Genomic DNA, 14,637 nt, shown 5'->3' on the forward strand with positions numbered 1-14,637 from the left:
ACAGATGGAGACGACACAGTACCCAGGTACCATCCCGTCCAGACTCTGGCTGGGGAGACTAACCTACACCGAATTACAGACGGGCAACCCCATCATTGATGCCACACTCAAAACTTGGTGCTCACTTAGATACACCCGTCAATTGACGACCACCCCAAACCCCCTCACCCCAATCACCTATAACCCCGACCTGGCAGGGGGCCTCCCCCCCCGCAACCTTTAAAAACATCCAAAGGTCAAACTGGATCTACACGAGGCAATGGTGCACGGGAAATGCACTCCGGCCACTGATGGACCTGATGGAAGGACGACCCCCCACACTACTGGACGCGTTTCACTACCACCAGGTGAAGAGATACTATACATTAATGCCCGGTAAAACCCAACTCCACAGGCAACTCACTGAATTCGAACGAATGTGCACAGACAGGACACACATCGAACACGGGATCTCCCGGATGTACAGTATACTTCAGGAGTCGGAGGACAAGGGCAGGCCAGCCTATGTTAACAAGTGGGAAGAAGAGACCGAAACCCAACTTACGGAGCAGGAGTGGGTGAAAATATACCAACTCACACACAAATGCTCCATAAGTTCGAAGTTCCAGGAAACAAACTACAAGGTATTGACCCGATGGTACCAAACACCGGAAGACCTCAGACGCATGCGAGTCACAGACACAGGGGAATGCTGGAGATGTGGGACCGAACGGGGTACCCACATACACATATGGTGGACGTGCCGGCACATCAAACCGTACTGGCAGATGATCCACTCAAAGATCAGGGAGATTACAGGCTCAGACATCCCCCTACAACCCCTACAGATGCTCCTACACCACACACCCATACCAATACGCACATACAAAAACTCCCTCACCATTCACTTACTTACAGCAGCGAAAGCCCTTATACCACTACACTGGAAAAGCACAACGGTCCCCACATTCCAACAATGGGTGGATAGAGTCGAAACCATCTATGACATGGAGATCATGACCGCCTCCCTGCAGGGGCGCTCCGACAAGTGTGCTCTTAGGTGGTTCCCATGGAAATCATATCTGTCAAATAGGACGGCATAAGCCGCCATTCGAGGTCACACAAGGGTGAGACACCCGAGACGTGGCCACCAACGGCCTACGAGTAGACTGCTGTTGAAGGGCGCTGTTGGCATGGGCGCGCGGGCCGAGGGGTCAAAGGCCGGACACCCCCACCCCCCTGTTCCCCCTGTCTAACCATCCTGATCCCAGGAACCCCCCCCCCAAAAGCAAACTACTTGGACTGATAAACCGTAGAGACATCCCTACTTACCCTGACCCGCTCCCCATCCTAAGACTATACCCGTTAGCACCTAGGACTGATGGGACTATGACCCACCCACTGTAAGCCATGACAAATGGACCTCCCCTACTAAGCACCTCAGCTCCACGAACACGGAAGGGGACAGGTTACGCAAACCCCAGACCTTGATATCGTTCTTCTACAACACCCAAAGTTTTAATCTACCCTGTTGGATTAACCTACAAAGTTATATAGTTATATAAAAACTGAATAGAATGGTAACACGACCTGTGCCTGGAACTAGACATTGTTAAAACTCAGCTATTGTGTATACTCTACTGTTATAACACTTGAGACACGGCTCTTGTATGAGCCTGCAAAATGTCTATATTACAAACTCTTGTATTCATTGACTGTACCATTCGTAAAAATAAAGAATTACAAAAAAAAAAAAAAAAAAAAAATATAAAAATGTGCAATTTTTTTTATGCCACTGCTAAACCACTGTCAAATTGGAAATGCGCTGTTGTGGCGTCTGTTGATATCCTGTACCACCCACACAACCAAAATAAAGAATTGAAAAAAAATACATATATATAAAGTGGTATATACTTATGCATATAGATATATATATATATATATATATATATATTATTTCGTTCTACATGTATTTTGATATCAATATATATTATTTTTAAAATACAGTTAGAACGAATTTACACATGTATTTTTTAATTTTATTTTTTAACGTATTTACATATTTATTTATTTTATATTATATATATATTTAATTCATATATTTCTACGTGTATTTTGATATTAATATACATATAACTATATAAATATTAATATTAAAATACACTTAGACAGTGTATGTGTATGTATGTATATGTGTGTATATATATACTTAGATCATATATATAATAAATAAATATATATATATATATATATATATATATATATATGATCTAAGTATATATTTTATTTTCAACTGTAACTTTAACATTTATTTTACTATTTACAAGCAGCAGGGGGAGTACCTGTCATTACAGGCACTCCCCCTGCTGGCAATGCAATAGACGGTTATGCGGCGATCACGTGGCCCAGGGGGGCCGGAAAGGAACTCCCTGGGCTGCCACGTGAGTCCCCACACCGCGATCGACGGCGACAGGGTAAGTACATAGGACGGCTTGGGCGTTCTTTGCCGCCCGCCAGCGTTTTTCGAGCCGGGTCCCCAAGGACGGCATAGAACGCCCACAGTCCTTAAGGGGTTAATAGTTAATGGCATTGGCACAACTCTATTGAGCTCTACTTACAATAACATTAAACCAATAATCTTTGCTGTAAGGTGAAACCCATCCCAGGTGACAATATCTGCATTGTCCCCCTATAACTGAGTATTTTACAATCAACACCCTTAACCAGTGGCGTACTAACCGGGTGTGGGGTGGGGGTCTGCCCTGGGTGCCATTTGCTACGAGATGCCATCCAGCCACTGCTGAGCAGCATAACTTACTCATGTGGAGGTGGAAGAGCACGCAGGCGTGCAATGCTGCACCATGCCGACGTATTCCATCAGGTCTGAGCCTCAGACACTGGGTGCGGGTGATGCCACGGCGGCAGTGCCTCAGCAGCAGGGAGCAGGCAATTTATCATGCCTGTCATCAACTGCTTTCTCTTTTTTTTATGGATATACCGGTAACTGTAAGGGGTTGGACTGGGGGTTTGTAGAGGGGTGCAGTGTTTTTGGGGGGAAACAGAGGCTTGTAGAGAAGAGGGCAGACGTTTGTAAAGAGGGGGGCACGAACTTGTGAGGGGAGCAGGGGTTTGTAGAAGGGGGACAGAAGTATGTAGAGGGGCATGGTTTTTTGAAGAAGGGGGACAGGGCAGGGAGTTTTTTAGAAGTGGGGGCTGACAGACTGTAAATGTGCCTAGGGAGGTATCAGTCTCAATTTGAACTAAATCAATAATTATGCTTATTTATATTTTTATTCTTAATGTAATTTGATATAAATATATATTAATATTAAAATACACTTAGGATGAAATACAATATTATATATATATAGAATTCTTGGAAACATGAAAAAAATGTGGGTGTTTTTCTACATTTTAAAGGGTGGAGGTGCAATACACAGGATCTGCCCTGGGTGCCAAATAATCTAGTTTCACCTTCCCTTAACTGAAAAAAATGAGAAATCAAAAAGGTGCTGTAAACTTGCTCCACGCCGGACGAGAGACCATTTCCAACCAGACCAGCATCCCACCAGAGAACAAAGTGAAACAGTGCACCAAATCCTTCTAAATTACATGATTCAAGTAATTGAACAGGACTCTACCACAATTCATTCCCCTCCCCATGGATAACAAGAATGAAATACCCAGTCCCCAAATCCCAGCCTCTTCAAGTGGAATACCCAAATTACTTCTGCAGGGCCTCTTTTTTGCCCTCTGAGCTGTCCAATGGATATACAAGTTACTGAAAATTTAGGCCTGAGTGTGAGTAACTGAAAGAAATTAAAGAAAATAAGGATGAACAAAATAACGATAATTACTTTATTTCCACCAGCTCAGGTGCTGAACTATGTTCCCCAACACAGCCACTATAAATGCCTCAGTGGCAGTATGAATGCAAAATGAGTGCAAAAATCATGCTGGTTCTACACCTACCAAAAAGAGATCCATGTGAAGCACTGAGGGAAACTGAAAACAAGTCAGAGGCATAAACCCGATGCATAAACCAAAAGAAAGTTGGAACCCAAGGTTTCATACCATAGTAGCAAAGGGCAAATCTACCCACCCACTGCTTGAAGGATTAAATGACATATGGCCCAAAAGAGATTATAAATCCTGTAAATTGACCTTAGGTGAACCAAGAACCTTGTCCACCAAACCAAAGCCTGCAGCTTTTCAGAAAGCAACCATAAAACCAGCTAAACAGTGTCAATCTAAATCTCTAGGAATGCCTGACAATATCCTAGTCGGACCTACGGTCTTGTCCTCAGCTAAGGAAACACCAAAATCACAGCAGATTGAATAGAAAACGTTAAGCAAGTTCCTGCAAACTGAGTAGGATGGAAAGGAAGTCATTCAAATAATGCACTAGACAGCTGGATCTTGAAAGATGAGACACAAAAACATCTATAAATACTTACGTGATATAGAACATCCCAAAGGTAGGCATCAATCATATTCTTATTATTGACTCCAAAACTGCATTAAGTAGAATGGGAAGAAGCTAAAAAGTGGACTCACTGTTGGATTTTGACAGAAAGCAACCCAGGCCCGCATTCCTCACAAGGACACGCGCTTCATCAAAGGATGTACACCTAAACCAAAAATCTTCTGGTCAACTACCATCATTCACTGATAAGAAAGGTGATGAAATTTCCCTTAGCACTTTAGGAATGAGCACTCTGCACTGTCCAATTTTTGTTACTTTCTTAGTTACAAGACTGAGTGTGGAAACCTGTAAATCAACAATTAGAAGGACACTTCCGTAGCCAATTTGCTTGCAAAAACGTCTTGTTATTCTTAACCGAATGAAGATTTTCAGAGAAAACAGGAAACAAAAGGGTTCGAGAAACTTTAAGAAAACGTAGCAGCCCTTTTATTGGGGTACTGCTCAAATCACGTAAGCATCCTTCGGACACTTATCGTGACTTTCCCCTCTACCTGGCACTTCTCTACCAGCTGCTTTACCCAAAACACCTTCCATTTACCTAAGAATAGGATGCCCTCTACTTCAGTAAGAGCACTTGTGTCAGAACAGCACTTGAGTATGAGACATGAGCAACCCCATCTACACTGGGACTCATTATAGACCTTCCACTGATGTGCCAGAGGCTTCGATGTAAGGAACCAGGGACTGGGTGATTTGGCGAAGTGAGCAGGAGCCACAAACTGGTATCCTGCACATAAAACCTTAGCCCCGGCCTCACCACCATCTTCTATGGGAACTCTTGGTCATATTTAACCGCTTAAGTACCAAACTTCTGGAATAAAAGGGAATCATGACATGTCACACATGTCATGTGTCCTTAAGGGGTTAAGGGGTTAAAGAAAAAAAGAAAAAATAGAATTAACGCCACCGCAAGTGCTTAAAGTCAACAGGAGGTTTAATCAACAGAAAACAAAAAGTAACAAATAGGTGTGACCTTTCTCAGTTTGTTACTTTTTGTTTTGTACCGATTAAAGCTCCTGTGGACCATGAGCACTTGCAGTGGCATTATTTCTATTTTTTGTTTTTTTACTAGATTTTGGCAACCTGTCTTCCACTAGGGCAGGGGTAGGCAACCTTCGGCTCTACAGATGTTTTGGACTACATCTCCCATAATGCTTTTACAGCCATATTGCTGGCAAAGCATCAAGGGAGATGTAGTCCACAACATCTGTAGAGCCGAAGGTTGCCTACCCCTGCACTAGGGTAAGTGGGAACTTTATCTTTATGCTTTTATTTATGCTCAGAGACATATGCTTCTCGCATTTTGGAGTTTTGATGCCCAGGTTCCAATTTTTTTCACATTTAAACCAACGCTGCTCACCATTAACTTTGTAAGCCCTCCTCATATCAAATCCACATACGTAATCAGTACTACACTACACTTCAGAAAACGCTCACAGAAAATAGCAGCAAAGAAAACCCTAGCAACTAATTCCAAATAGTCAAAGGAATGTTGTTAAACTTATCCAAGTCCCCAGTGGCATCACTCCAACGCAGTTTGTCAACTGTTTCTGTATCAGAGGACAAGAACGATTAAAAACATCTACACACTCCCCTTCTAAAATATTATTCCTAACTGTCTGGGAGACATGCATACCCAAAGAAGACAATTCTTACACAAGCACAGTTGGCATGATCTCCCACCAAGTTTTAACACGGCTGCCTTCTTCCAACCACCCAGCCAATTTGGAAACTTCCAAAGTCATTTGAACTGCTGCTTATCCTGATCAGCAGTCATAAACATCTTGCAAGCTGTCCAGGTGTTGTCTGATAAACATACATAGACATATATAGACAAGAACACATAATAATAAGATATACAATGACACTCATAACACTCATAAACAAACACTCCACACAGCATGTTCTACCTTGTGTCCCATGTTGGGGAAGCGGGATGCTGTACACTGACCAGCACGACCTTCTCCTTCTCAACTTGTTGGCACAATAGGATAGGCTGTGATATGATTTTACATCCTGGCCCTGTCTTTCAATAACATATTTTCTCTTCCACTGGGATCAAGAGACTCTTACACAAACACTCTGTGTGAATGTCTTGCACTTATAAAAATTATATGTGAATGCAGAGACAGATGTCACTCATTTCTGATGCATTGGCAATGACAACAGGGCATCAGCACCATTGTGAAGGAGCACCCTGTTTGGAGCTCTGAGTTCTCAGTTAGGGCTATTTGCTATGGGGTAAGGATAGAGGCAGAATTGGGGTTTTTGAAAAGTGTGGGTGATCAAAAGAAATTGGCATTGTTTATAAAATGAGCAAGCCGAAATGCTTTAGGAGAATAAAGCATCCTTTTAAAGTAAGCATGTTTTGACAGTCAAATGTAAGTCCCATTACAGAACAGTTGGAAGATGGAAACAAAGGTCAAATTGACCAGGAGTTAAGGTGAATTAATTTATTTTTTATTGTTTTACTCACCCAAAAATGTTCAGGGTAATCCCTAAGATTACGTAAACCTTGCATAACAGTTTTTCTATCTTCTTCCCATTTTCGTTTGCAGAATACAATCTCTAGAAAGTACCACATCCAGCCAATCACAGGAACAAAGGACAGTTCCTTCTTTGCTAAAACTTTGGAACTCTAGGAAGAATAAATGAGAAAAATAAATGTAATATATAAAAAAAAAAAATTAAATGAAAAGGGTACTTTTGATTTTTTTTTAAATTGTTATACATAATTTACAACTAGAATATGAAGAACAACTGTAAAGGTTATGAATTATGATTTATAAAGTATTACATTAATTCGGAAATTCCTATAGCACAATGGTAACATTGAATACATATCTCTCCCTGTACTGAATTTCAATGTCATTTCAACAAGTGAGTGCACAGGGCGACTTGTGGAATTCCAGTGATCATCAAAGACTGCGTGTCTAAGAGGGAGAGGTTATAGTGTTTGTCTAATGCTGCAGAACAAACAATACTTCAGTTCTCTTAGACACATGGGATTTTTTACACAGAGATTAGAAGGCAGAGGACACAGGCACAAGGTTGATAACAGTCTCATACTGTGTCTAGACGTAAATACAGACTCTCACCCTTGAAACATCTACCGTATATACTCGAGTATAAGCCGAGTTTTTCAGCACATTTTTTGTGCTGAAAAACCCCAACTCGGCTTATACTCAAGTCAATAGTCTGTATTATGGCAATTTGCATTGCCATAATACAGACTGGGGCTGTGGGGGCTGTGGGGGCTGTGAGAGAGCGTTACTTACCTCTCCTGCAGCTCCTGTCAGCTCCCTTCTCCTCCGCGCCGGTCCGTTCAGCACCTCGGTCAGCTCCCAGTGTAAGTCTCGCAAGAGCCGACTTACACTGGGAGCTGACAGAAGAGCTGACCGGACGGCGCGGAGGAGGAGAGAGCTGACAGGAGCTGCAGGACAGGTAAGTTACAGCTCTGCCAGCCCCCCTCTGCCCCCACTGAACTACCAATGCTGGACCACTAGGGAAGGAGAGCCCCCCTCCCTGCCATGGATCAAGCAGGGAGGGGGGGGACGAAAAAAAAAAAATTAATAATAATAATACAATATTAAAAATAATGATAAAAAAAAAATGAAAATAATAATTACTATACAATAAATAATATTATAACAAAACATGATCAAAATAATAATAAAATAACAATCAAAATGCCCACCCCCCACCAACACATACACAAACACACTCTGCATCACACACACTCACACTGCATTCATATACACACACTGCACTCACACACACACTGCACTCACACACACACTGCACTCATACACACACTGCACTCATACACACACTGCATTCATACACACACTGCATTCACACACACTGCACTCATACACACACTGCACTCATACACACACTGCACTCATACACACACTGCACTCATACACACACTGCACTCATACACACACTGCACTCATACACACACTGCACTCATACACACACTGCACTCATACACACACTGCACACACACTGCATTCGAACGCACACTGCACTCATACACACTGCACTCATACACACTGCACTCATACACACACTGCACTCATACACACACTGCATTCGTACACACACTGCACTCGTACACACACTGCACACACACTGCACTCATACACACACACTGCATTCATACACACACACTGTAAATACATATTCAATTAATATAATTTTTTTAGGATCTAATTTTATTTAGAAATTTACCAGTAGCTGCTGCATTTCCCGCCCTAGTCTTATACTCGAGTCAATAAGTTTTCCCAGTTTTTGGGGGTAAAATTAGGGGCCTCGGCTTATATTCGGGTCGGCTTATACTCGAGTATATACGGTATATTATATCCTAATATGGTATAGATTTGGTTTTGTAGCAAAGATAATTGTTGGAGCAAGTTCTTCATCAATCTGTTATAGTCAAAATGTATAATAGTGGTCTAATTTGTTGTTAAATCCCCCCTCTATATTTTTGTAAAGTGCTGTGGATTTAAGTTGGAGCTATATAAATGCCAACGTTAGTAATAATAATAATAAACATGCAGAACCTTCTTTGTGGATTCCCAAACCATGTTTTGCAGACACAAGGCTATTTCACTTACTTAATATTGTTATATATGAAACATCATGTTTGTTAATTAATAATAGATTATGCTAGCTTTAGTGTACCTATAATCTTAATTTTAGTAATGAAAGGAGGTGAACATTTTGCTTAACTGTCTTTACTACATTCCAACAGCAGCAGAAATCATAAATAATACCATAAACAAATTGAAAACAAGTAGGAGGTAATATAAGCCCTTGTACACAGAAGCACCTCCACCTTCTTTACTGCTCCTGCATCAACGCAGATCACAGTTTTCTCTTCAATGGCCTTACTTACATGATCATTATTTGATATTTCATTGTTTGATCGATTGATTGTTTGATTTAATCATGTTGTGCGGTTTTCTAATCTTTTTTTTTTTTCAATTTTTTTTTTTTTTTAATTTTAAAATTTTTATTATTCAATTTTGCACTTTACAATAAGTGAACAAATGAGTCAATACATTTCAGAACAAGTTCCATATTACAGTATTCTGGGGTGAAATAACAGTTATATATAGCTGTATAATTAAAGAATGTCGAACCTTTTAAACATCACTATTACAATATTGATAACGATAAGTGTACATTCAGTGAGGTACTAATAGCGTTACTCTAAGGGTTGACTTCAGCCCGGAGGGAGCTTCATCGAACTCGCCCATAGTTATCACTGTGGTCTAGGTATCGTGGAGAGGGGATAGTGCCGAGTCTTTGATATATTTATCCCAGGGTGCCCAGGTGTACGTAAATACATCATACGTGCCCGCTATAGAATGTGAGAGTTCCACCATCTGCCTGATGGAGTCTACCTTGGTGATCCATTCCCTAATGGATGGAGGTGTGGTTTGCTTCCATTTGAGAGGAATTAGGGCATTAGCTGCTGTAAGCAGGTGGTGGAGCAGAAGGCGTGTAGATTTTGGTAGAGGGGTGGGATATAACATGAGAAGGAGGACCTCGGGAGATTGCGGAACCGCATACTTCGTTATAAGTGTCATTATGGTGGTTAGTTTGCTCCAGTATGTTTGAATTATGGGGCAGAACCACCAAATATGGCCCGGAGTCCCTACATCCATTTTGCATCTCCAACAGAGGTTGGATGTGTTCGGGAAGAAATTGCGTAATCTGGTTGGAGTAAAATGCCATCTAGAAATGCGCTTATAATTGCTCTCTTGGGCAATGGTGTTAGTAGTGGACTTAAAGGTGTTTTTAAATATCGTTTCCCATTCGTCAGATGTTAATGTAATCTTTAGGTCTTTTTCCCAGGACTTTGTGAAATCTGGGAGTTGGGCATGTAGGTCCATCTGAAGTATTTTATAGAACACGGTGATGTGTTTCTTTTTCATCGTCCCTAAGAGGGCCCTGTGCTCGAATGTGGACAGTGGTCTGTTACCTTGTGATAGCGACTGGTGCGCTTGTATGAAATGCGAGAGTTGTGCATAATTGTAGCATTGCATAGGTGTGTGCGTGGGCGTTTGGAGTAGATTTGATAGTGGGACTATTCCCTCTCTATTGATTACATCTTTTAGACGTAGTTGTTCTTGCTGGTTCCCAAAGTTTCGGTAGGCGTGTTGTGAAAGGCCCGGTTTAAAATATGGGTTATTAGTTATCGGGTATAGTGGGGAGGGGTAGGGGGCAATGTTTTCAAGTTTTTTGATAGTGTTCCAATATCTCAGAGTAGGGATTACTGTTGGGTGGTCTGAGTGGTTTTGTCTAATCAATGTCAGGCCCGTTTCATGCCAGGGTATTGTGCTGATGTGAACTTTTAGGCTTGTCGCTTCTATTTGTACCCATTGTTTCTGGTTATAGGCATTAGTCCAATCATAAATTCTGGAGAGGACCACCGCCTTGTGGTATGTCTCTATGTCTGGTACTCCTAGGCCTCCGTGGGACTTATGTCTCGTCAGTTGTGTATATTGGGTTCTTGGGCGTTTACCGGCCCATAAGAAAGTGGAGAGGATGTGTTTTACCGTCTTAAAGAAAGCGGCTGGTATTTTTATAGGCAGTGTTTGTAGTGCATATAGGGATTTTGGCAAGATGGCCATTTTTAGTATGTGTACTCTGCATAGCCAGCTGAACTGGGGTTTGTTCCAATTTTTTAAGTCCCTATCTATGTTGGCCAATAGTGGGGGGAAGTTGAGTTCATATGTTTTGTTAAGTGTATTTGTGAGTTGTATTCCTAGATACCTTACTGAGGTCTGTGGCCAGTGGAAGGGGTACGTCTGTTTAAGTCGGGACCCTAGCTCATCTGGGATGGTTAAGGGCAGGATCTCACTTTTGCTACTGTTCATTTTATAATTGGACACCAAGTTAAACTGTTCAATTTCCCGAAGCAAGTGAGGTAGTGAGGTTTCGGGGTTCCGTATTGTGTATAGAAGGTCGTCTGCAAAAGCAGAGACCTTATACTCCCTGTCCGCTATTTGTATACCCTGAATATTCGGGTTGTCTCTGATTCCCTGGATCAAGGGTTCTAGTGTCAGGATGAACAGAAGGGGGGAAAGGGGACACCCTTGTCTCGTCCCATTGGAGATGCGAACTGTGTCCGTGAGTTGGCCATTAACCCTTATTTTAGCCCCCGGTCTGGAATAAATGGCTGAGAGCCAAGTTAGCCAGTTGGGCCCAAAGCCCATGGCCTGCATTGTAGCTTTTAACAGGGCCCAGTCCACCCTGTCGAACGCCTTTTCGGCGTCAATCGTGAGGATAAGGCTCGGGTCCCTTTCCATCTGTGCATGGTATATGAGATTCAATACTTTGGTGGTATTAGTCTTGGCTTCTCGGCCAGGCACGAACCCTGATTGGTCTGGGTGGACTAGTCCCTGCAGGTAGGGCTTGAGACGGACCGCCAGTATCTTTGTAAAGATTTTTAAGTCGACGTTTATTAGGGAGATGGGCCTATAGCTGCCACATTCCGTTGGATCTTTGCCTGGTTTGGGAATGAGTGTAATATGAGCTTCAAGTGTTTCTCGTGGCAGGGTGTGACCTTGGTTTAAGGAGTTAAAAGCCTGTAAGAACGGTTTGTTCAGGGTTGCGGAAAATGTTTTAAAGTATTTGGCCGAGAAGCCATCAGGCCCTGGACTTTTTCCCAACGGCAACTGTCGTGTGATTAGCGAGAATTCCTCGGGTGTAATTGGGGAGTCTAGTATTTGTCTGGCATTGGGTGGTATCGTCTGTGCTAATCTCTGAGTGAGAAAGTTTTGGATGTCCTCTGGGTCTGGTGGTTGGGGCCTGAGATTATATAGGTTTGTATAGTAGGAGTGGAATTCTTTCATTATGTCTGGCAATAGGTGAGTCACAGTCCCAACGGAGTTTTTGATGTGGGTTATGTATGTTTGTTGCCTCTCTTTTTGTATCGCCCTGACCAACATGCGGCCACATTTTCCGCTCTGGGTGTAATATTTATGTTTGGAGTAAAAGAGTGACTTCTGGATTTTTGCGTTCAGTAGTGTTTGGAGAGAGGAGCGCTTGTCCACTAGTTCTTTGTAGGTATCTAGGTGTAAGTGGTGTTTGTGGGTGCGTTCTAGGCGTCTGATGTCTGTCGTGAGGGATGTAATCTGAGCCTCCCTCGCCTTCTTTTGTCTGGAAGCTAGGGCAATTATGTGTCCCCGTATTACAGCTTTGTGGGCCTCCCAGATAACCGTGGGCGATACTGCCGGGGTGCAGTTTTCTTCAAAATACTTGGTAAGTGTCTCACGTAATGAGGCTACATGGGCCGGGTCGTTGAGTAGTGTATCATTAAGCTTCCATTGTGATCTTGATGGGATCAAGTTTGGTATCTGAATTGTCATGGAGAGGGGGCCATGGTCAGACCAGGTTATAGGGCCATACTCACAGGATTGTATGAGGTGTAGGTGCCTATGTTGGAGGAAAAGCATGTCTAATCTGGAATAGGTATGTTTTACCGCTGAGAAAAAGGAATAGTCTCGAGAGGTGGGGTGTGTCACTCGCCAGCAGTCGAAGAGATGATGCTCGTCTAGGAGCTGGACAATTCTGGACCTGGAGGTTGCATTGTACTTGGTGTATTTGGAGGTTGTGTCTAAGTCAGAGTCTATGTCTATGTTGAAGTCTCCCCCTAAAATAAGGATCCCTTCTGTGACTTTGTCCACTGCAGTAAGGTATTTGCGGGTGTGTGTGCATTGTTTGTTGTTGGGGAGGTATAGGTTGGCGAGAGTCACTACTGAGTTTCCTATCTTTCCTTTGACTATCAGGAGCCTGCCATCTGCGATTGATTGGTGTGACAGGTGCGTGAAGGGTATATGTGCATTTATGAGAATGGCCACCCCTTTTGATTTGGAATCTTCATAGTTGCTAAAGTAACCTATCGGGTAATGTTTATTGCGTAGGGTTGGGGCTGAGTCTGCTTTGAAATGTGTTTCTTGTAGAAACGCTATATCTGTTCTAAGATCGTGAAGTTCCCTGAGAGCTAGAGATCTTTTGAGAGGGGAGTTAAGTCCTCTCACATTTAGGGTCGTTATACGAATTGTAGCCATGGTGGATTGGTCAGAGAGGGGGACGAATTTCACTGCTTCAATGAGTGTGGAGTATTAGGATTGTGTAAGTAGTGGATGCCCAGTTATTAGTATGTGAGAAGAGGTGACTCCAAGAAAATTAAAGTGGGTGCAATTATCAACGTAACAATAATAATAATAATAAAAAAAAAGAATAAACCGGATTAAATCCAACTATATACAAAGACTTTGGATAAACTCTGGAGCTAGCGAATGAGAGTGCTTTAGTCTTATGAATGGGTAAGCCCTTTTAGCCGGTGGCTTTCCCCTTGCGTGTTGGGTAAACACGGGGAGACAGGTAAGGCACCGCTTGGGCTTGTATTGCTGCTACAGAGGATTCCACAGTCTATCTGTGGTGGGGGAAGTCTAGTGTGGTGTGTGCGAAGTAGGGGTGGTGGCGGGTAATCCACCTGTTTAGTTAAGAATGGATCTGTGTGTCGGGCGTTGTATTGCTGTAAGGAATTGGGACCATTTTATGCGCTGCGAGTGGGCCTCTGGGCCCGTAGGGTATTTTAGAGCAGCTTATCTATACAGGGTTGTTTATGATTTTACACTAGGTTAGCACTCTCTCTCGCTCTCTCTTGGTCGTAGTATCCCTCGGTCCCCACATCGCCCCCATTTACCCACAACCCTCCGATATCCCTCCAATACAGGTTATAATACAACAATAGAGGGGTGGGGATGGAAAAAGAGCATGTCGTGGGGGGAGAGGACCCGGGGTCGCCCCCGTGGGTCCCTCCAGCCCCCCGTCGCCCCTAAGGGTCATAGCACGCGGGGGGAAGCGGTTCAGAGGGGGGCGGTAGGTTAGCCAAAGGGAGGGAGGGTAGGAGAGTGAATATAGAGGCAGATTTGATCAAAAACCTGTTAAAGTGATAAAACCTGTTAAAGTGATAAAACACAATCGGGAGACCTTTAGGTAAATAGGCATCCTCAGCTCCCCGCTCTGGCATGTGCTGAGGAGGAGGAGGCACTCCCAAATACAAGTTGTGTGTTACCTATCCCATTCTAGTGGTGAGAGTCACTGGTTTGGTTCGGTAGGTCATTTTGATGTTGCACAGTCTCGTC

General features: G+C 42.9%; 1 protein-coding gene across 1 annotated transcript in view; it reads right to left on the bottom strand.

The window, feature by feature from the left end:
* The window catches only part of AGPAT4 (1-acylglycerol-3-phosphate O-acyltransferase 4), a 173,650-nt gene that overhangs the window by 80,347 nt on the left and 78,666 nt on the right, over positions 1-14,637 (bottom strand). The window contains exon 4 of the mRNA XM_063441221.1: positions 6,942-7,103. Coding sequence (XP_063297291.1) covers positions 6,942-7,103 — 162 coding nt within the window. The remainder of the gene's footprint in view (positions 1-6,941; positions 7,104-14,637) is intronic.

Source organism: Pelobates fuscus, chromosome 2, assembly GCF_036172605.1.
Source record: "Pelobates fuscus isolate aPelFus1 chromosome 2, aPelFus1.pri, whole genome shotgun sequence".
Taxonomy (NCBI): Eukaryota; Metazoa; Chordata; class Amphibia; order Anura; family Pelobatidae; genus Pelobates; species Pelobates fuscus.